Raw genomic sequence first — 22857 nt, forward strand, 5'->3', positions numbered from 1 at the left:
ACAAATCTCAGGAGCCCAGGAGGCTGCTGCTGACTGAAAATCCTGAAAGGAGGAACCCAGGTAATTGAAACAAAGACAACACACAGGAATCCTCTCACCAGGACCCCTTAGTGGGAGTACTGTCCATACAGAAAGGATCAGGAGATCCTGAACGCTGGTCACAGGATCAGTCCTACTGAACAGGTACTTTTCCTTTGACATCTGGCTCTCAGTTAGCCATCAAGCAAAGCAGACATCTTCTGTGCCTCTCCTTGCCATCCCACATCCTTCCTTCCTCCGCCCACAGCCACCACTGAAATGATTCCCCCAAATGCAGCTATTACTGTGACTGGAAATCTCTTTACTGCTGATTCTGCTAATGGAAATGTTCCTTTCCTTTTCGGCTGCTTGCAAAGCCACTCGTGACTTCCCTGCGTGCCTGAGAGTAAGGCTCTGTCAGCCAGCCACCACCAGAAGGGAGAGGAATATCCCCCACCTGCTACGCCAACACTCACCAGCCTTAGACTCAGTGTCTCAGTGCTTCTCTGCCTAAACTGTCCTCAGACAACCCCAGAATTCCCTCTTGCCCCCACCTTCCCATAGCTGGCAGAGATCAATGGCCAGTTTCATGCTTTTGTGCCTTACTGAGAGAGGGAGAGGGAGGGAGAGGAGAGGCATAGGCAATGAATCCAGATATTGAAAGAGGAGGAGGGAATAAGTGGAGTCCACATTCATTATTTATTCATACCTCTACCCCCAACCCAAACAAAACAACAAAGAGTCCAGGTGTCAAAGAGGCACAGAACATGCTGGGCTAGACTGGGCACTCAGGACCTCCATGAGGATCACAAGGCTTATTATAAGTAAAAACTGTGCACAGCGCTGGGTCCTGACTAATGTTTAGCTTATGGAGAGTTCACCAAAGAAAAACAGTGCAGAAAACCACACACATCATTGCACTGTTCCATTCACCTTATTGATAAGCAATCAGAGGCTGACTTACAGAGATGGCATATGTAAGTCCTAACTCAGACATGAGTGCCTTGGAGATTCTGTATCAGGTTTTGGATGCTCAAAGCTGGCACATGCTTCACTTCAGCTCACTTCCTCTCTATCAGAAAACCTTACCTAGTGTTCCTCTTGCACTGGTTCCTTATGGGGTCTAGAAGTGTGACAAGAAAGTACACCCAGTCAAATAGGAACTGGGTATCACAGATATCAGATGCCCTGGTCATTGCTAGAAAGAGAACATCAAACTTCTACACATTCCTGGAAGTACAAGGTCACAAGTCTTCTATAAGACTACACAGCGTGGAGGTGGGGAATCCCTAAGGCATGGGAGAAAGGAAGAGCAGGGAAGATGAGGGCAAAGGAAAGATTGGAAGAGAAAAGAAACAACAGTGGGGAGGATGGACCCTAGAATGTACAGAAGAAATGGAATTTGCTTCCCAAGCAAGTTTATGGGTGATAGGAACATCCACAGTATATGGACCAAGTCCCAGTGCTCATAGCAAGGCAGGACTAAGGGGTGTGTGTGTGTGTGTGTGTGTGTGTGTGTGTGTGTGTGTGTGTGTGTGTGTGCGTGTTGGGGGGTGTGTGCTGGAAAGATGCTGAGTCAGCCCCATGTAGCACAAAAACAAGGTGCTTGGCTCCCTTGTGCCTGTAAGACAGTCACACCCTAGTTCCTATATGAGAAATGGCTGAAACTTCTTGCTAATGAGAAGTGGCAAGAAGTAAAATGGGGTGGACCAAGAGACCAAAGTTTGACAGTTCCCCTAATTCCATGCAGCATGAAAGTCAGAGAAAATGCAGAACCAGAAGAACCAGGCAGAACTGGTTTGGGTTTGGACCAAGCTTAGCTTCATAAGAGCTGTGCAATTTTGAGTATGTGTTTCAACTCCTTTAAGGTCTATGCTTGCTTGTGACACACACAAAACATTTGCCATTTAGCAATGTACAGAACACATAAAAAAGAAAAAAAAGGCAGCAGGAGCAGGTGTTACATGCAGCATAATCGTCGTCAGTATGTGGTCACTATTTCTAGGATAATGATGGTTTCTTGACACCACTGGATTTTCCCTCCTCCTGTCCCTGGTTGCCTGGTGGTTGCCTTTCCCTAAAGCAGAAGTATGACACAGCAGATTAGCCAGTCAGTACATATAAGATCTGACGTCTGCCCCACCACTGATTTGCTAAGGACATCTTGACTTTCTATGTCTGACACTTGATAATTCCAGAACACGTTATCTTCCCAAATGTCCAATTTCTTTCTATTTGCCATCATACCCAGTTCTAATGCTTTACCTGGTTTCCAGACTCTTAAAGTAAGACCTTTCCACAAATCCAGCACTATTCCCACTAATCATGCTGTCTCTTATGTATCATACACATAATGCAGATGAGGACACTGGAAACAATGGTGGAAATGGTTCTTGGAGCTCAGCAGAAAGAAGGCTCCATGTAAGAAGAGGTGCTGTCCAATTTCATCTGTAAGGGGAAAAGTGTGATTGAAATGCCTCTCCAGTTTTTTCAGGTATGGACTTGGGAATGGGATGTACCAAACATGAAGTTATCATTATTTTCTGTACACTTTGCCATGCCAAGACCAAAGTGAGTCACTGTAGTATAAAATGAAAGAGGTCTGTTGGTTGCTTGGAGTTTGCACAGAAAAGTAGCACAAGGCAGACAAGGAAATACGTGCTATAAGCTCTGTTCTTGTTCTACTCCAAGCCATCATCCTGAGGTCCTTCTTTTTAGGGAGAAGTGTATAATGCTTTTGAAATGGAAGCCAGAGCTTGGCTTTCTTTTGCTCAAATCATGCACATCCCATGGCACAGGGAACCAAATCTGAAATCCTGAAAGATTTCTGCAGGGCCATATGTGATTTGGTTGCTGCTTGCCAGCTTGCCCATTCCACCCCAACTCCATTCACCATCCTATGCTGTGCCTCGGATGACCAGGATGTGCTCCTGATTCAGGTATTTCTGGGACAGCTCTCTGCTTAGGATATTCCTTCTTAGATTTTCTTGGACAATAATTCATTTCTCCTAAGCCTTTGTTCCAATCTCACATTTTCAATAAACTCCTCTATCTATGGTATTTTATATTAAAACTAAGTCCGTCATCTCAGAACTCTGAATTCCCTATCCTTCTTTTATTTGTTTACTTTTATAGAACTTATCATCTTTCATATACTTCAGAATTTACTTATCATATTTTTTTGTCCTTGAACAGTAACATGGGTACATACACGTATGCACACATGCAGAAGATGGAGAAAATTCCTGAATGCAGTAGACATTGTAATTGACGATCTTAAATGTCCCATGATACCAGAGCAGTCAGGCACATCATAGGTGCTTTATAGCTCTCCAGGGACTGATAAGTACCATGATGGTTTTTCTACTGATGGTGAGTGTTCATTGCTGGTGCAAAGAGTTCAGGATAGACTTCAGTGGTAAGTTGGCACTTGAACTCAGTCTTAGATGGTAAATAGGAATTTCCTAAGGGTAGGGAGTGAGGCACTTAGAGATTGGAGGAGAAAGCTCCTTGTTGGACAATCTGATATAATGCACTAGTTTAGGGAGCCTGAACTATGGTCTAAGAGCAAGAAGGAAATGCCAAGTGAAAATTTACATTATAATATTTGTTTTGTTTTGTTTTGTTTTGTTTTGATAAAATCAAGTGGACAGGATAAACTGACTAGAAAAGGGACTCCTAGCAGAAAACAAATGAGTTGACTACTGAAACTGTAGTGGCATGGAGAAGTATTGCTGAGCCGCCCATCAACTGCAGCAATACAATGGAGGGAGTTCTTCCCTCTCATGGTTAAAACCTTAAGTTTGTAGCATACAATGCCCTTCTCCGATTTCGGCTTACAGATTTGGCCACATCTATATTCTATCATGCCAGTGATGAAACTACAGCTCTATCAGTCTTGCACTTAACATTTCTGTGGACAATGCCCACCTCTTCCGTTCTAAAGAGAAGTCCTTCTGGAGGCTGCTGTCCAAAAATACCTACAGACAGTAGAAAAAGGCAGCTGGAAGCAGACAGCAAGTAGTAACAAACAGAGCAAGCCCTGCCAAGCACTGCTTGCTCTCTGACTCCTAGGGAAGGGAAAAACAGCTATAGTTAATCTTCTGTTGCCACTAGCTGGTCAGTAAGAGAACTAGGCAAAGTGTCAGCACAGGAAACCAAGCATGCCTCTGATTCTACTCCACCCCAAGGTTAAACATGACCATTCCTTTTTTCTAGAGAAGAGCAGACTTTTCCTATCTATCCTCTAAGGAAAGGGTCCTCTCCTCCAGAACAAAAATACATTGTCTGACAGGGCTCTTTTGGTGAGACTGAAGCCAACCAGCTGGATACTTGGGCAGGAAACAAATTCAATTTCCCTAAGGAGATTTTTCCCCCTTAAGGTATTTATTTATTTATTTATTTATTTATTTATTTATTTATTTATTTATTTTTATGGTGAGGAGGAGAAAAGACTGGTATACTTTATGATGATCAACAACACTGCATGCATTGAGATGCATCAAAGCCAGTTCTTTATGTAAGAGGATCCCCAGGTTCAAGTGTGAATTGTGTGTGGGTGGGTGTGTGGGTGTGGAAGGGGGCTCTTTCCTTTGTCTAGCACTGGTGTTGCTGTATGATATGACATGGAAAGAGTGGATTCAATGCCTTCTGGAAGTTTGTAATCAAAGAAGACAATATGCTATCAGTTTCAGGACATCACCTAAGAGGTCACTGTCAGTTTCCCGCCCCCCTTCTCTCCGAACACATGTTCATGTCCTCTGACATCAGATAAAACCCAAGGTACAACAAACAAAGGGATGAGAAGCAAGCAGATTTATCTGCAAGCAGCCTGGTCACACCTCCTACCACAGTCATGCTCTGGGTCACACGAAGCTAGCACAGGCCTGCTATCTCATTACTGTCAACAACACCCCAACACTCACACATGCAGCACCTCAGACACCAAATCTGGCTGACTTGGATTGAAGAGTAAAGGGGCCTTCCCTACTTATGACTCCATTCCTTTCTCTCTATCATGGTGCTCTCTGAGAGCAAATGGTGCCTTTCTCTCTGCCTTGAGTGTTACATAGGTTTCATTAGATTTGAAAGGGAAAGAAGTAGGGTGGGGAGTGACAAAGGAAGAGGAAAGGGGAAAAACTTGCAGATCAAGAGCTCACTTAACAAAGGCCTGCCTCGCTGCAGCCCAAGGCACTGTTTACAATTACCCCCATCCCTTCATGGATACTGAAATTTGACTGTTACCCAAATATACCTATTTAATGACAACCAACCTGGTGACTGGTGGAGTACAAGCATTGCTTGAAACATTTTGAGACAGGGTCTCCCCCTTTTCCATCTCAGAATCTCTCACAAATGAACACTGGAACCGATGTTAACAAATATTCTGGGAGGCAGAAATCTCCTTGGGAGACAGAGCTCCCTCATAACCATTGTTCCTCCTTTCAAATGAAGGGTGTGGATCTTTAAAATCAAAACAGAAACTCAAACAGATACATAGTCTCTAAGGCCCTGTGTCCCCCTTTCAAATACTTAACCAAAAGCTGCTAGTTTTTCGGTGAGCAGTGATCTCATCCGCTCTCAGAATGTTTGTACTATAACCTTGGGGTCAGCACAAAGGCTGCTGGACAGCTCCCCCAGCCTGTACCTACTTTCTATCTTAGCCTTTTGGATGTTCTTTAAAAAAGACTCCCCACAAAAGCACAGATTCCTCATTGTACACTGGTGACATTTGAAGGAGACCTCTTCAACCCTCCACAGACTGTTCTCTGATTAAATTCTCTGCTCTCACCCACCCTCAGTTAGGGGCCTAGTCCCTTACCCAACCTTTGAGTATCAATTTCTATGAAGACTTCAAGAAACCTTTACTGAACTGACCATTGGACAGATCACGTTGGCATTTCATATTATATGTTTTTTCTCCACCCAAGCTGGTCACTTTCTTGTGTAGAGCATCCTTTCAAGGACTGACCATCAGGATTTGGCAAGACTTACTCATGAAGGTGCATTTAAAGACGGTGAAAGATTGTTCTTCCTTTACATCCCTACTGACTGTACATTACATTACTCTCCTGTCAGGTTTACACAGCAAATCAAATGACTCAGAAATGTTGGACAATGGTGATTACTCAGTATTAGCCCCCCCCCTTTTTTTTTCTCCTTTGGCTGAATCAGGGCAGGTGGTAAACAGTCTGGCCACACAAATCTCATGAACTGAACAAAAGAATTACATCTCACTATCCATGGGCATGGAAGTTAAATCCAGCAGCAGACTGCAGGGCTGCCAGGGGGTGGACAAGGACTGTGTGACATGCAGATTCACCTCAGAAGCCCTACACTATCACTTGCTCCTATTCAAACCCGTTCTTTTCAATCTATCCCTACCAACACCCCCATGTTACCAGCAAAGGCAAACAGAAGTGAGAAGCACAAGGAGCTAGTCAAAGTGACAGAGTAGGTCAGGGCACTTCAAGTTCATAGAAGCTTTTACACTAAAGGATTATTTTAGGGCTCATCTACCCACTCATATTATAGCACAAAGAACTGAATCTCTGGAGGGATAAGTGACCTGTTCAAGGTCACAGGGAACCTTGTCAGAGATTACTAGAACCTAACACTAAGTAAGCTCCCCTGCTACATTTTAGCACTCAGATTGTCTTCAAATTTCCTTTTACAATCCTCAGTGCACACTTGCTCAAGTCTACTTTTTTTCTGGTATAGAAACTGTCCCTAAATTTCCTCAAGTCTATAGAGATGCTTTTCTTCCCTGACATCACATCATCACACTCATCAGCCATGCTAGACAGCCCTGAATCCTAGCACTTGATCATTTAATTCAAACATCACTTTCAAAACCCTCCTACTCAGCTCAGTGACATAGTGGAGATTCCCACTAAAATGGTTTCTTTTCTTGTTGATGCATAGAATGTCTCTCTACCTAGGACCTGTCCTGTATACATAGTATGCTTCCTTCAGAATACCAGCTTGACAACTGCCAAGACTATAAGCAGCCAATAGATTAGGATCCTGGTCCCAGTTCTACCAGTTACTTACAGTGTAACTTTGTACTGGAATATCTGAGAATGCTTCCTCATCTATTAAATGGGAATAACAGTAGTTCATACTCCATATTATTTTGCACAAATTAATAATACATGGCAAGAGTAAAACTCTCAGCATGACATTAAAGATTCAATAACTACTTGCTATTCCTTGATCACTCTTAGGGAAAATTTACTTTATCAATGCCATTGACATAATCAAATGCAAAGTGAGAGACCCAAGCATGAAAACTCGGGGTATCTTTCACATCTAAATATGAACTCCCATCTAGCAGGTTTGATTTCATGAGAGAATGTAGAGCTACAAAAAGGAATGGATCCAAAAGGGAAAAAAATCCTCAGGAATTACCAATAACTCCATTAAAAGACAGAATGGAATGAGGGAAGATGACTTTAATGAATGAGGATGCTAGACAGTATATGCAGAGAGGTACCTTAAGGGCCCCAACTAGGTTTTTGAATTTTTGCAACATTTAATGCAGTCAACATCTCTAAGCCCAGGACCCAAGTCATGGCAGGGAGGGCTTTGCCAAGCACCAAACACCATCATACCCTAGTGGTGGCTCCACACTCCCCACTAGTGGCAGGATTTGAGCCTCAATTTTGTACACACAGCTATGACCCCTCCCTAAAAGAACAAGTTGTGGTGAAAATCTAGCCTAACTGGCCAGAAGCAAATACTAGAGAGAGAGCGTGAATAAAGGTCCAGAGGTGCAATGGAGCTGCCTTAGGACATTGGGAAAGAAGTCACTATAAATAATTCACACTGCCCACCCCCTCCTGGTGCTGCCACCAGCCCTCATCGCCAGCCAGCCTGGCCCTCTAAGAGCTCATTGTGCACTCCGTGTTTACACGCAAACAGTCGAAGACCAACACAAATAAAAAGCCCACGTCTCCCTACACAGCTCCTGCTATACCCTGCCATCTGCTGAGTACCTCGCTAGCCAAATCCCTGTCGGGAGCTCTTGAGCTGCCAATGCAGGACTCTGGGGTGGGGAGGGGGTGGAGCTGGAAACCCAATTCCCAATGTGGGCCCAAAAAGCTTAGTGCAGCCCAAGAGGCAAGTATCTGGCCATTCCAGGGGGCAGAAGGTCGCCAGTCACCCAGCTCCTGCCTGTGTATCAGTAAAAGGCTCCGAATGGAGTATACCAGGGACTCTCAAGCTTATTCTGAGGGGCGCAAGACTTCTGGTTCGGGGTTTTGCTTGACTCTTACTGAGGTACCCCATCCTCCTGAAAGCCAAAGTTAAAAATGGCAAGGACTGCTAGCTCCAGGAATTTTGAGGTAATTCTATAGCTAGCTGGACTTGATTCCCACGTTTTTGATGAACTGGAATGCTGTGGAGTTCTGCCTGCCAACTCAGGCACTACTCGGGGGCCAAGGCCAGCATTCTTTCTCCCTGTCTTCCTCACTTGGAAGGCCATGCAGGAAAACCTCCATTCCGGGCATCTCACGCTATCCGCTATCCGGTGGAGAGGTTTGTCAGGATGGAGGAAAAGGGGCGTGATTGAAAGTGGTAAGGATAGCTTTTGTGTATTTGGAGAAAAAACACCTACACACCAATAATATTGAGCCTGAGAGTGTTCAGTGCCCTCAAGAACTCCACCTAGACCCTTATGCACCCCCTTCCTTGGATGTGAGCAGCCTATGGGTGCACATGAAAAAGGCTACTGCGAGTTTGTATGCGTGTGTCTATGAGTGCTTATGATGCATGGGGGGGGGAAGAGAGAGAGAGAGAGAGAGAGAGAGAGAGAGAGAGAGAGAGAGAGAGAGAGGAGACAGAGAGACAGAGAGATTGTGTGTGTGTGTGCTTGTGTGTCACATGTCGTTCCAGATGCACTGCCATGAGAAGTCCCCTGGGAACCTGCCTGTTTTGCCCCCCCCCCCCCCGAAAGCTCCATATACTCAAGTAACAACTACTCACAAAGGCACAGGGCCCCCAAACCTTGTGGCCAGACTAGTTGCTGGCTCAAACGCGTAAAAGGGAGACAAAATGGAAAGGAGAGGAGGGAGGGTATTGCAAAATACATTTGAAAACATCAGGACTCCCAGGGGAGTGAAGTCTATCTAGTCCATTACTCTATAGATCTTCTCCAGAAAGCAAAGAGTTAACCCCGGAGGTTCTGGAAGGGCTCCTAAGAATGCCAACCACTAAAGCCCGCCACTGCACGACACTGGAATCAGATCTAGATCCCCAGAAAACAGGGGTCTTGCAGAAGCTTCTCCATGCGAGCCTTTGGCATCTCTCCCGCACTGTGGTTGGCCTGACTCCGACAACCAATCGGGCCCCGCGCCCCCAAGAGGGGAGGAGAGAGCGAGCGAGGAGCGAGCGCGGGAGAGCTAAGGGGAACAACATTTTTGTAAACGCTCTCTGAGATAATTAAGCTATCAATTACCCGGGTGGGAAATCAGCCGCGCTTCCCACAGCTCCACGGAAGGGCCGACTCCTCCGGGATTCGCGCCGGGAATCAGCAGGCGGCAAGCTGCTGGCGAACTTTCTGATTAACTTTTCTATTTGAGCCCCCCTACCCCCACCAGTTTCTTCTTCTCCCTTCCTTTCCCTTGCTTTTCTTATTATTAGTCCAGTAAGTGAACAGCAAGGACAAGCCTGCTCGCGACCAGGAGGAATGGAGAAGGGAGAAGGTGATACGGATAACGCGGCTGGAGGGAGAACACCAAAGTGGAGAGCTTGGGCGCAGAAACCCAGTGCCTCAAACATTACTCAGTCGATTCTAGCCCGATTTCACAGAAGACCAAAACCGAAGCTCAGAGGGGAAGCGACTTAGCCAAGGTCACCAAGCCCATACGGAAGCAGAGCGTTTGCGGACTGGAGCTTTCCTTGTACGCGTAGCTACTCTGCTATAATCCTGAGAAAACCCGTCTGGAAAGGCAGAATCGACAACTCTGAGACCAGAGAGAGGGGGGCAGAGAAGTGGAGCTGTCCAGAGGAGCAGTGCGCAGCTTGACCATGAACTGGCTTTGGAACAAGGGGCTTCCTTGCCCAGTTCCTAGTCAGAACACACTGACAGACCTGGGGTCTCCTAAGTCCGGGGTGCAAGGGGCGGAGCTCAGAGAATGGATTGCAAAGCGGAGGGCCAGGTCCCCACTGCGGGATCCTTGGCACGCCCCCGGGCTCCCAGAGCGCTCACTCCAGGACCTCCTGCCCCACACTCTTTCCAACCACCTGTGCGCCCTGCGGGCCCCTCGGCTGCCCTTTGAAAACCTAGATGGGGCAGCCTGGAGCGGGGATCCCCAGGGCGCCCCCACCCGTCTGGCATCACTTAGGGGTTCTGGGATCCTTGGGACTCCGCGTGTGTGGCGCCTACCCTTACCCAGGGTGAAGAAGGGCAGCTCGGTGTTGTCCAGGTCATCTTGCACGGCGATGCGTCCGGGGAGCTCGTTACGCACAAAGAGCAGGAGACGAGACTCCGCGGTTGTGCCGGCTGAGCCCGCGGAGCCGGGGGACGCGGCAGCCGCGGCAGCGGCGGCTCCGGCCCCAGCCCCGGCCCCGGCTCCGGTCCCGGCCGCGGCCCCGGCGCGGGCACCGCTCCAGCCAATGTCGCTTTCCCGCAGGGCGGGCAGCGTGGACACCGTGACGGTCTTCAGCCGGCAGGGGCTGTCGGGCTCCCGCGAGGCGGCGGCGGCGGTGGCGCCGGCCAGCAGCGGCGGCGGCGGCAGTAGAAGCAGAAACAGCAATAGCAGCGGCGGCGGCGGTGGCGGCGGCGGCCCCGGGTGGAAGCCGAGCCTCGGCCGCCCCCGAAGCCCCAAGCTGGGGCCGGGGCTCCGCCGGGCTCCGGCGGCGGCCATGGCGGGAGGGGCTGCGGTGCTGCGGGCGGCGGCGGCGGTGGCGAAGAAGGAAGAAGGAGCAGCGGTGGAGACGGCGGACACTGAAGCGAACCAGGACGCCTGAGCTAAGGAGCCTAGAGAGCCACTAGCCAGCAGCCCCCAGCTCTGGGCTCCGCCTCCCGATCGGCCCTGGACCGCCTCCCCGCGCCCCGCCGCCGGCCCCCCCTTCACCTGCTCCCCTGGCGGACCCCGAGCGTTTTGGAGGCTCCGCCCGGCCTCGTGCGGGTCCCAGTAGCTCCCTCCCCTTTCCCAGGATCCCCCCCTATGCCTCCTGCACAGGGTTCTTCAGCTCCAACACCCCTCTCTAAAATTCTTAACACTTAAGGGCCCTCTTGCGTCTCCTTCAATCCCTCCTAAGTCAACTCAAGTCTCCCTTGGCTCAAACCCCAGGCTGCAACTGGGGTGCACCTTAACCTAGCCTTGACCAGGGCCCTGCCTTCCTGGAGGTTGAGTGCGCCCCTGGATAGCCAAGGTAACTTTCTCTTCCCCACACCAATCTCAAAAACAAGTCTCTTCAACCTTCTACCCAGTTGTAGCGTCTGAAATAAGTTCCGGTGGGCATCAAAAGCCCCTCCCCAACCACTTGTCTCCAATCTCACTATCAGGACACCACCTAACTCCTCCATCCAGGTCTGGGTTAGTGAACACATAAGCTTTGAACTTCATTCTCCAATACCCTCTCCACCAGCTGACTCCAGCTAGGCAGCTCTGGCACCTAGCTGCCTCCATGCCAGGCAGCCCACTCAGGCACTTTTACTTTGGATCCCTGCTCTAAGCTTGGAGCAGCTCTACTTGGCGGCTTCTTCTCTCAGTGAGAAATTCCTGAAAAGGGTGCTAGGTAGAGACCTATCCAGGCTCCCTAAGCTTCTGGGTCCTTTCCCAGTTCCCATAGGAAAGGGCTGTTCAATCACCAACTTTGCTCATGGCTCTCTCTCTCTCTCTCTCTCTCTCTCTCTCTCTCTCTCTCTCTCTCTCTCTCTCTCTCTCTCTCTCTCTCTCTCTCCTTTCCCCTGGAGATTCAAGTTTAATTATAAATCTGGGTCTTCGAATATCACACCCAGTGGCCTTGGGCTGATTCCAGTTTCTAACCTAGATACTTCAGACCTGCCCCCAAAGGGTGCCATCCCCTCCTCAAGAGTTGAGTCTGCACACACTCCTTTGACTGCTCAGGCTTTTCTTCATCTTTTTGCCTCTTTCTGTTCTCTTTCATCTCTGCACCCATTTCCTCCTTCCTTGCGTTGACTTTAATCTCATAAATGCTTCCTCCCTATAATTTATGAGCCATTTCCCTCCTCTGTCTAGCTTGGCCACCTGTACTTTCTGCAGTCTTAGCATCGGAGAGCTTTTTTTCCCCCCTAACTTTTCCCTTTCTGACTCTTCCCTGTTAGCTTTCATGTGGATTGCTCTTTCCATCTCCCTTCACTATTTTTAAAATCTGTTTCTAAGCCTTTGGATAAAGGCAGATAACTAAAAACACAGGGAAAATGCAGGTCTGTTCTCCTTCTCCAGGTCTGAGACATATGCATACATAAACTTCCTACATAATCATAGTCTAACGAGGTGGGTGTCATTATTTCCAATTTCTGGATGAGAAAACTGAGATCAGGGAGTCAGAGAAGTGAAGAAACTTTTCAAGGTAGCTTGGCTAAGAACCTGGATTCAAACTCTCAACCTCTAAACCTAGGCTGTTCTTATGAAATTGAGTTGTCCTCAGTGACCTTGGAAGTTGAGTCTGTTTCTGCTTTGAGATTTGTGAGGATTCCTCTCCTGTCCTCATTTACTTATCTGCGGAGCAAAGGGGCAGAGAGTGGCATCTAGCCTTTCAAGTCCTGATTCTAAATGGTCTCCTGCCTCCCTGATGCCTGCTCCAGTTCATTTACTCCACCAGATAATGTTGCCCTGACTCCCTCAGTCTCTCCTTTGTGCCCTTACAATCCGCCACTATCCTCTGCCATGGGGCTTTCTGATTCTCTATGCCCCTTTCTTCAAATATGCTGACATAGTCCATTTATAGAAGTGCACACTAGGAAAAAAAAGGGCTCCCTTATGTAAGGCAGAGTCTGTGCAAGTCCTTCATGGACCTCTGATACAAAGGCCTGTCAAATGAGACGAACACTTCCATTCATTCATTCACCAACAAATGTCCTACCAAGCACTCTATGGACATGTGGCGATGGATCAACACAACTGCTGCCTTTAGAGAGCTAAAAAATGATGGATAGGGGAGGTCTAGAGAAGGCACCTGTGCAGAAATACCACAGGTACCACAGGCAGACAGGCCAGAAGGCAGACTCTGTGAGGTGTCTTGTGATTACAATTTGGAAAAATCAGAGAAAGCTTCCTAGAGGTGGTGCCAAGCACTGGAGTTAAGCCATAAAGGCTGGCAGCCCCTGGTAGGTGTTGTAGGTTAAAACTCCAATTGCAACTGTTCAGTCTCTAAATGTATCTTTTCCCTGCACCAGAAAGTGTTTCATCATCAGAGGTACAGACCAAGAAGAATCTAAATATGTCTAGATACTGTATCAGCTCCACTGCAGTTAAGGCTTGAGCACATGACGCAGACTTTACTGATCAGACTGAGCTACTCCAGAGTCTGGGAGGAAATGTGGCATCACACAGAATCCATCAAGGGCTAAAGTGCCAACCTTGGGGGCAATTACATCCAGATTTCATTGCTTGTAGGATAGGTTTCACTGTTTGGAGCCTGGTGTTTTTGGTATAAACCAATGGAAATCCTTGGTGAATTTCTCTGGCTGGTACATAGCGTCATAGCTGTTGCAATCATATCTCCACCAGGCTGGTTTTATGTTGCGGTTTTTATCTGTGCTCTGGACATCAGGGATTCTTAGACCAGACCTTGGACTCATTTGGTGATTCTGTGTGATCTAATCTCACAGAATTTTGGATTCTCTTTTTACTTAAATTGTTCAGAATTAGTTTCTGTTGCTTGCCATTCAGACATCTGTCTGAGAACCCAGGAATGTAGAAACAGGGCAGAAAGAGCAAAGATTATAATGGGAGATGGAGGCAGTCCAACGAGGAAGAGGAGATAGAGAGAAAGGAGGAGGGCAATACAAAAAGTCTGCCACAGAGCACAGAAGCAACTTTAGTGTCAAATCCTGAGTGACCACAGGAAAAGAACTAGGGTTTCAGCACACATGACCTCTGACCCCAGAAATTACCATGAATGTGTATCAGTGGATGATGATAATTTCTGTCTTACACTTGGTGGGTGCTCAATAAATTCTTCTTCTTCTTTTTTTTTTTTTTTGTTGTTGTTTGTTTTGTTTTGTTTTCCCAGACAGGGTTCCTCTGTGAAGCTTTGCGCCTTTCCTGGAACTCACAGAGATCTGCCTGACTCTGCCTCCCGAGTGCTGGGATTAAAGGAGTGTGCCTGGCAATAAATTCTAATTATTATTTTGCTACATGACCTTAGAAACATCTGGAATAAGACGTTTTAGTCTACAATTCATTCACAGATGTGAGCTCTGAGGCTAAAAAAACAACAACAACAACAACAAAAACTGGAAACTTGATTTTAATCTCACACTTTCCAAGAGGCAGAAAACAGAAGATTCTGACTCTTCAACTTTGATTCTGCTTAAGACAGCCCCACCCACACCTTATAGGCAGTCCCCTCACTCTTGAAATTCCTGTCCTTGTGTTTGATGGACACTGCTCCTTTCCCATGCAGTATCTCTCTTTCCTCCTGTCCTCTATTCACTTCATTATTGATTTAATTAGTTTCATTTCATTATTGACTTAGCATCTCCTTGTCTATGGTCCCCTAGACCTCCATTTCTGACTCTACTACTCTAAAATACAATTTGACTTCAACTCCTTGCTTTCTTCCCCCAAAAGATTTCCTGTCACTTCATCTTTTGTATTTCACATTTACCTATAGAGGCCAAATTTTCAGGGTTCTCTCTCTTTTCTTTCTATTTCTCATGATTTCTCATAACCTCACCCATTTTCTCTGTTTACATTACCTGGAGTGGTTGGCAAACCAGGGGCTGGGAAGGGAACCTTTGCTTATACATAAGTCTTGCTGTTTATCTACTAGGTTAGGCCACTTAAAGGCACCCACTGGACCTTTGATTTCTCATTTGTGAGATGGGCAAGGTACTCCCCATGTCTCAGGGTCATTATAGGAAATAAATGAGACCATGCATAGGAAACTGTCCTGCACCTATGAAGATTTCATTAATGTTACAAGTAAATCCAATCATCTTATGCATCATACCTGCTGTTTTCTCCTCCAGCCTCTTGTCACAGAGTCTTTACCACAACCATCTGGCCCCCTTATAGAGATCTCTTTTCTCTTATCCAAGTATTTCAAGCTCCTGGACCCAGCACCTCCAACCACTCCCCTCTCTGCCTACATAGATCTCTCTTTCCTTCACCTAGCCAATCCCACTCTCCATTTGCCAATTAATAAAGAATGTTCTTTAATATGACCTCCCAGTGGGCAACAGCCTATTACCTACTCTCTGTTTTCCATCACCACATCCTTTTATTGTTTAGTACAGTTTTTTTTTCTGCTTATTCAATAGTTTAATGAGTCAATTCGCTAGTGTTGTTTCTGTATATATTTTCCCACTAGAACAGTGAACCTTAATATACCAAGCATGTGGACTTGCAGGGGGTGGTCAGATAAGTCAGTAAACTGCTGGCTTGCAAATATAAGGACCTGTGTTCCCTTCCCAGGAAAGATAAAAAAACAAATCACGGTGGCATGTTCTTGTAATACCAATGCTGGGAAGGCAAACACAAGAGGATCAATGGGACTTACCAGCCAATTGGCCTAGTCTACCGGACTGCATCTGAAAAAAAGTGTGTGGGAGTGGGGTAAGTGGCATCTGGGGAATGAATCCCTAAGTGTGTTCTCTGGTCTCTGCATGTACCTATACACATGTGCACGTGTGCCCACCCACATACAATTATTCACATGTCCTTAAACAGGAAGTCTAACACACAGAAATATATGAGAGCTATATTAGTCCCACTCTGTGTACACCCGAGCCAGTGCAGTAATCATCAGAGAGTAGACACACAAAGTATTGTGCCAGAAATGATGGGAGATTTATTGAAATATTACTGTGAGACAGTCTTTGAAATAGCCATTAACTATTACTTCTGCAAAAAATAAAACAGACCATTGTTCTTAAAAATTCTATAACAAAAACAAATCCCTCTGTCTGTCTGCACGTCCCTACTACCTCTTTTCCTCACTCTCTCCCTGTTTTCTATGATTCAAGTAATTTATAAAAATAGCCTTTCTTTCTTAAGCCTCAAGATGATCAGTGGGCTGCAAATAAACTCCAGTTCAGGACAAAGGAATACTATCTCAGCTTCCATCTCTACTCTGTCTGAGCTCAGTCTTCCATCAATCCTTTTTGTGCTCAGGATCTCCACCGTTTGTTTTCTCTGGTTTCAATCACTGCCTTCTAGGTAACTCACCTCCTCCTTTTAATCCTACTTTGCTCTCCTCAGCACGTTGTCTCCATCCATCAGTGAGCATAGCCTGTTTCCTCTCCGTTCCCTTTGCCCTCTTAGCCTCAGTTCTGCCAATCCCTGGCCACCAGGGCCTGTGCTGAGCCCAGCCCCATCAGTAGGTTTAGGATCAATGACAATATTACTGTCAATCTTGAAGCTTGTCCATTTATTGTTGCTGGATCTAAAATAGATCACTATAAATATATCTGTTGCTGCTATCTACTTCTTTGGTACAGGCAGAGGTCTCTCCTGGTGCTTTAAGTTCAAATTATTTTCTCTACTATTCACCAGCTGACTAAATTCTTTGTCAAGACTCATGACTCTGTCGAGGCTTCATTCTTTACCTATAGGAGAAGGTAATGAGGAGATAGAATGAGGGAATGGGTACAAATGGAAATACCCATACTACTGTTCGACACATAGTCAGTCATCTGTAATAGTAGTAGTAGCTTGTTTCCACCTGTGTATTGCTATTTATTTGGTCCTCCTGTGACCTCTGTCGCCTCATTACTTTCCTCTCTCCATTACTCACTTCCATTTTCAGACCATTCATGCTAGATCTCTTTTAGAGCAAACTTTTACCATTGTCTCCAACTTCTCCTTCGTGAGAAATGAAAGGATATTTTAATCACTGATGTCATTCTTCATTTCCACTTACAGCTGTTTGACTGATTTCTGCTTCAGCTCAGTTCTTCTCTTACTCTTTCCCTTAACAATTCTCAAATTTATTATCTTTATTTTTTTCCTCCAACTCCTACCTCTCACCACCTCCTTCTTTCCCTGTCTTGGCTCCTCTAAATCACCCCCTTCTTCTTCTGTGATTTACAGCAATTCTTTCACATCTTTCTTACAGTCAAAATCCTCACAGTACTCCGTGAGAGTCTCTCTGTCCTCATTCATTCTTTTGCATTTCCCTTTTCTAGCCCACTCATCTTTAATTCATTGCCATCATTCATTTGCTTGTACCCAAATCTCTGTACCTCTTTGCCTCTTTAATCATTTAACCTATCCACGTTCCTCCTCTCTTACTCCTGGAATCTTTCATCATTAACACACATTAGTGGGTGATGCTTGTTTGGACCTCTTCTTACAAATCTTAATCCTGGCGCATTTTCACAGTCCTTCTTCTGAGTCCCACAGACTCCTTCTTTCTGGAGTCTTTTCTGAGATGCTGTTTGATTTGGGGGAGGGGGGCTGCAGTGCCTTCTTTGTATTTATTCAAGCTGAACTGCTAACCTGGTGCATTCAAAGGCATGCTGCTGAGGAAAAGTGTAAGCTTTATTCTCCTCCGCTATGTTCTCTTCACTAGGTCATTTTCCTGCCTGCAGCACATTATTTTTATTGTTATATTTTGAACAGAAAAGAACATCAGCATACGGTCATTGTTTCCACAACATTGACTGGGTGCCTACTATGTGTTAGGCAGGCACCATATTTTTTTTTCACATAGAATTCTTGAAAGACTATAAACTGGGATTTAAAAACCTTGTTTTACATGTGAAGCATTTGAAAACACTCAAAATGCAGGCTTTGAAAGATGCGAAGCAATTTAAATGAATTAAAGCCTTTCCAACTTTGGGGCATAGAGAGAGAGTTGAGTGTAAGAGCTAAGAGTGTCATACTTTTATAGCAGAGATGGTCAGGAGTCCTCCACAGGTATGTCATTTAATATTTGTCCTCTCTGCTAAATTATAGTTTCCATAAGTGTAACAGTCCTATCACCCTTGCCACCAGCTGCCTCGTATATCTGAGACTATCAATGATGATTGTTGAATAGATCAATGAATGTATGCCTACAGGTTAGAAACACAGTTTCTTACATAAGAGCAAACTGAATTTGCATTTCCACTGTACCATTTAGTAAATCTGTGCACTTCAATGTAGTAGGCAGAGAGAAGATAGCTTCTAAAGTCCTGTACATATCAATGTTGTTGTTTTACTTTTACTTTTGTCAATTTCAGATGCGTATATAATGTAGTTTGATTATCTTCTCTGTCCATTACCTCCAGACTACTGCTTTCCAACTAGTACCCCTTCCATTTTTATGTGAATTTTTGTACATGTCTACTATAGCTTCTCACAACTGCTGTGTGGTCACGATTACTATGGCCATGGCATATATCCAGAAGGTAGTGTTTCATAGCTGCCCACCTCCTCCCTTCCCCCACGCCCGGTTCTCGGCGTTCTCTGATTATTTTCTACAATATGATGTATGTATGACTTATTTAAGTTTGAGAACCCAGCAGTGGTGTGTACTGTTGTATCCATGTTCTTTTCAATTTTCATGTAATATGTAATAGTTGTCAGTAGCAAGCAATCCAGAATTTAAACTCCAGCCCTTCCACTTGGTAGCCTTGATGCTTTAGACAAGTATTCTGTCTTTGCAGACATCCTTACTTCATCTAAAGAACTCGATGATTCTGTTTTTTGATGGTAGGTGTTAATTAACTGGTGGCCTGAGGTGAAACTCCAAAATAGTCTGATTTTAAAGCCTCTTTCCATTCTATTACACCAGGAATCTCATTGCCCTGACCTTCAAATCTAAAGACACCCTTCACTTTTTTTCCTGGTATCCTCTGGAACTTTACATGGACTTGACTCCCAGGACCATGTCTGCATGTTTCTCAGGGAGGCAGAGGCCACTCCTGCTGCTGACCCACTTACCAAGCTATATTTGATGACTATTGTGTGAGAATCTGCAGACTCAGCAAAGCTGAGATTCTGCATGTTCTCTGTGTCCCCTGAATGGGAAGCTTTACTCCATCCTCTTCTAAGAGGCTGATGGTGAAATTCAAGAGAAATTATGGGAAGTCTGTATCTGGGATACACTTTGTTTTTAAACTTAGCCTCTGGTCTACAAAGGCAAAAGGAAAAATAAATTCAAGATTACTCTCTTCTCTTCTTCCTTCCCTGCTTCTCTTCCTCTCCTCTATGTCATGGAATACCACAAAACACTATTTCTAGGCATGGGGGACACTGTGAAATTCTATTCCAAGAAAGGATATAAAGTGTTCCCTCTCTTCATTTAGCTCTTAGTAGAATCAAGAGCAAACACAATAATAAAAAATAAATATAGGTTGGTAGACTGAAGAGAAAGGATTGCTATGAATTCCAGCCTAGGCTATAGTGTGTGTGTGTGTGTGTGTGTGTGTGTGTGTGTGTGTGTGTGTGTGTGTGTGAGAGAGAGAGAGAGAGAGAGAGAGAGAGAGGAGAGAGAGAGAGAGAACCAATGACAACAAAGAGAACACATAATTAGAAGTTTCTAAATGTGTTGTGCTAAACAAGAATGTGATTCTATGAAACAGCATGCTAAAGTGCAGAAATAATTTGCCAAAAAGTGACATTAGTTAGAAGACATGAAGGATGAGCAGTATGTATGGCAAAGGAGTAGGGATTTAAAGCAGCAGGAGCAATGGACAGGGACCCTGAAAGAAACATGAGAAGTCTTGGGGCCATACTTTTAATGCTGGTATGGGTAAAGAATTAAGAAGGAAGGCAAGCAGAGACTGAAATAATACCCAGAAATGAATGTGGCTTCAATTATTCAGGCCCATGTAGGCCTTGATGAGGCATCTGGATTTAATTCTAATTTATGTGAAAGGTCATGGTGATTTTTAAGAGAAGAGATGGCATGGTCTGATGTACATTTTTAAAATGCTTCTTTGTCTTTTGTAGACAATGGCTTTGTATGAGTTAAGATCAGTTGGAACGATAGAAAGATAGTTGTGTTGGTAAAGAGCTTAGATGTAAATATGAAGGCCTGAGTTTGACCCACAGAATCTGCCTAAAAAAGTCAAGCATGGACATGTCCATTTGTAACCCCAGTACTGGAAAGGCAGGGGCAGGATGCTTCCTGGGACCAACCTGGGATATGTAGGAAGGGATAGACTCTGTTACAGATCCTGTCTCAAGGCAATAAGGTAAAATTTAAAAAAGCAGGAAGGACATCCTGTATCTTTCTCTGTCCTCCATACATGTGCACAATAGGTATGCCCCCCAAACACATGTGTGTGTTCATACAACACAAACACACATACATACAACACATACACATACACTCACACAAAAACAACACACACACACACACACACACACACACACACACACACACACACACACAGTAGATAGAGGTGCCTAACATAGACCCAGTCTCAATTGCCCAGGTACTACTCTTTGCAGGATATAGCCTTGCTCAATGAAGTCTTTCCCTAACTTGGGGGCCCCCAAGCTAGCTTACAGACAGAAGGCATTGTATTATCTCCACTGAAAACTGCTTCCACCCTGCTTTCTCTGACCAATAGTATGTACTGATTTATATCTTCCTTCTTGAAACTACTACTTATTGATTCAAATTTTGTATTCTAAGGAAGCTACATAGAACAACTTTCATGAAGATCCTCCATGTGTCTGAAGGTCTTTTAGCTTTGCCCCTTTATCAAAGAATGACTGGCCCTGTTTGCTCCCTCACTGTTCTCTGGTATTAAAATAAAGGCAAACGCAAAACCACACAGAAATAGACAAACAAAACTGATTAGCATCAATTTCCATTTACCCAGCTTCTTCCACCCTAGAGTCAAGGGGACCATGGACACAAGTAAGCTCATAGGTTCTGCTATAAGGCTTATTCTTTAAGTTAAGACATTCACTGTAACAATCTCCCTGTCTAAATCTAGGAAAACTATTTTCTATCTCTGGACTGTAATTTTTGATTTGAGAATAAAAAGAGTGCACCCTTCATGGACTCTGATAAAGATAGCATGATCTTACAGAGTATTAGCTTGAAACAGTGTCTAGTGCATATCAATAATTAGTAAATTTACTATCTACAAGTATTTGCTGTTACTACCATACTTCAACTTCTTGGTCAGGAGACTAGTGAATGAATTAGAAGTTGGTGTGTGTTTGGTATAGGGTGGTTTGGTGACTTGTCTTGAAGTATTAATGCAAGTTTCACTTCTAAGCTGAGAAGTTATTGAGAATGATGGCTTCCAGGGGAGGTCATTAGTTTCCTATATATGCAGCCCCTCAGGAGCTTCTGTGCTTTCCTGTTCCTGTGGATGGGCTTACATCCATACACATACTGACAGAACTGAATGGGGTCAGTGGGTTCAAAAGAGAGCACATGAAGTTGGAAGGGAAAGTGGTGGTGGTGGTGGTTGGTGGTGGTATGGGAAAAGAGAGAAGGGAGGGCATGGGGATAGATGAGATAAAAACACATTATATTCATGAATAAAATTCTCAATGAATAAATCAACAAATGCAGTGTTTAATACGTATTCATCTCCCTTCTTTCTGCTTTGATTTTGCATCATTCCCCTGAGAGGCCTCTCTGATGTCGTAGGTTGCAGCAGACACTCTTGGTTTTACTTTTAGCATTCATACTTGGGGTAGGACACAGACCACACTGTATTAATGGTATTGCCTCCATTGTCTCTTCTTCAGAAAAAAAAGTTTCTGGATGTGGCAGCATTCTGCTAAGCATTTGGCAAACAATACCATATTCCATCTTTACATGGGCCCTGTATGGGAGGAATGCACTCATCCTCCATCATACTGACTAAGAAACAAGCTTAGGGCACATTGAGCTCCGTACCTCAGCTTATCATGCCAGAATAGAGGGGTGCTCACTTGTTCCTTTTTGTCCAGCCTTACAGAGATGTCTTAAGAGGGCACTACCACAACTCTTTATACCAAAAGACTCACCCATTTTCCATGATTTCTGACATCGTATTTTCCCCATCAGAGCTGATTCACAGATTTGTAGACAGATTTCCATCATCCAAATGTAAGCAAGCTTTAAAAAAAAAAAAGAGTTTTGCCTGTCCTATTCACTGCTGTGTACTCAGCACTTAGGATTGTCCCAACACAATAAATATTTGTTAAATAAATGAATAAATACACATTATTTGTTAACTATTGTGTGTAATTTGCAATTTAAAAAGAAGGATCTAGTTCAAATCCTATATTATTTAAAAATTCTCTCTCTCTCTCTCTCTTTCTCTCTCTCTCTCTCTCTGTGTGTGTGTGTGTGTGTGTGTGTGTGTGTGTGTGTGTGTGTGTGTGTCTCACATAGATACATGTAAGTACCAAAACAGGGTGTCAGAGAGATCCCTTGGAGCTGGAGTTACAGGAGACTGTGAACCTTCTGACTGGAGCATTGGAAGCCAGCTCAACTTGGAAGAGCAGTACACTCTCTTAATCTCTGAGCCATGTCTCAAACCCCTAAATCAAACATTATTACATACCTGTGTAAGCTAGAAGTTTGTGCTAATTTTTGTGGTGGCTTGAACTCGGAGCCTTATACATGCTTAGCACAGTACTCTCCCACTGAGCTACAACTCCAACTTATCAATGCCATTTAAAAAATGTGAGTCGAGTATTTCTTAGACCCTCAGTAACAAGCACTTCTAACTAAGCAACTGGCCAGCAGCTTCAG

At 44.8% G+C, this 22857-nt stretch overlaps 1 protein-coding gene across 4 annotated transcripts in view; it reads right to left on the reverse strand.

Moving 5' to 3' along the window:
* The window catches only part of Astn2 (astrotactin 2), a 952034-nt gene extending 941042 nt beyond the window's left edge, over nucleotides 1–10992 (reverse strand). For all 4 annotated transcript variants that reach the window (XM_076564364.1, XM_076564363.1, XM_076564362.1 and 1 more), the window contains exon 1: nucleotides 10412–10992. In XM_076564364.1, the coding sequence (XP_076420479.1) occupies nucleotides 10412–10886 (475 nt within the window). In that variant the 5' untranslated portion in view covers nucleotides 10887–10992. The remainder of the gene's footprint in view (nucleotides 1–10411) is intronic.
* Nucleotides 10993–22857: the final 11865 nt, after the last annotated feature.

Source organism: Peromyscus maniculatus, chromosome 2, assembly GCF_049852395.1.
Source record: "Peromyscus maniculatus bairdii isolate BWxNUB_F1_BW_parent chromosome 2, HU_Pman_BW_mat_3.1, whole genome shotgun sequence".
Lineage (NCBI taxonomy): Eukaryota > Metazoa > Chordata > Mammalia > Rodentia > Cricetidae > Peromyscus > Peromyscus maniculatus.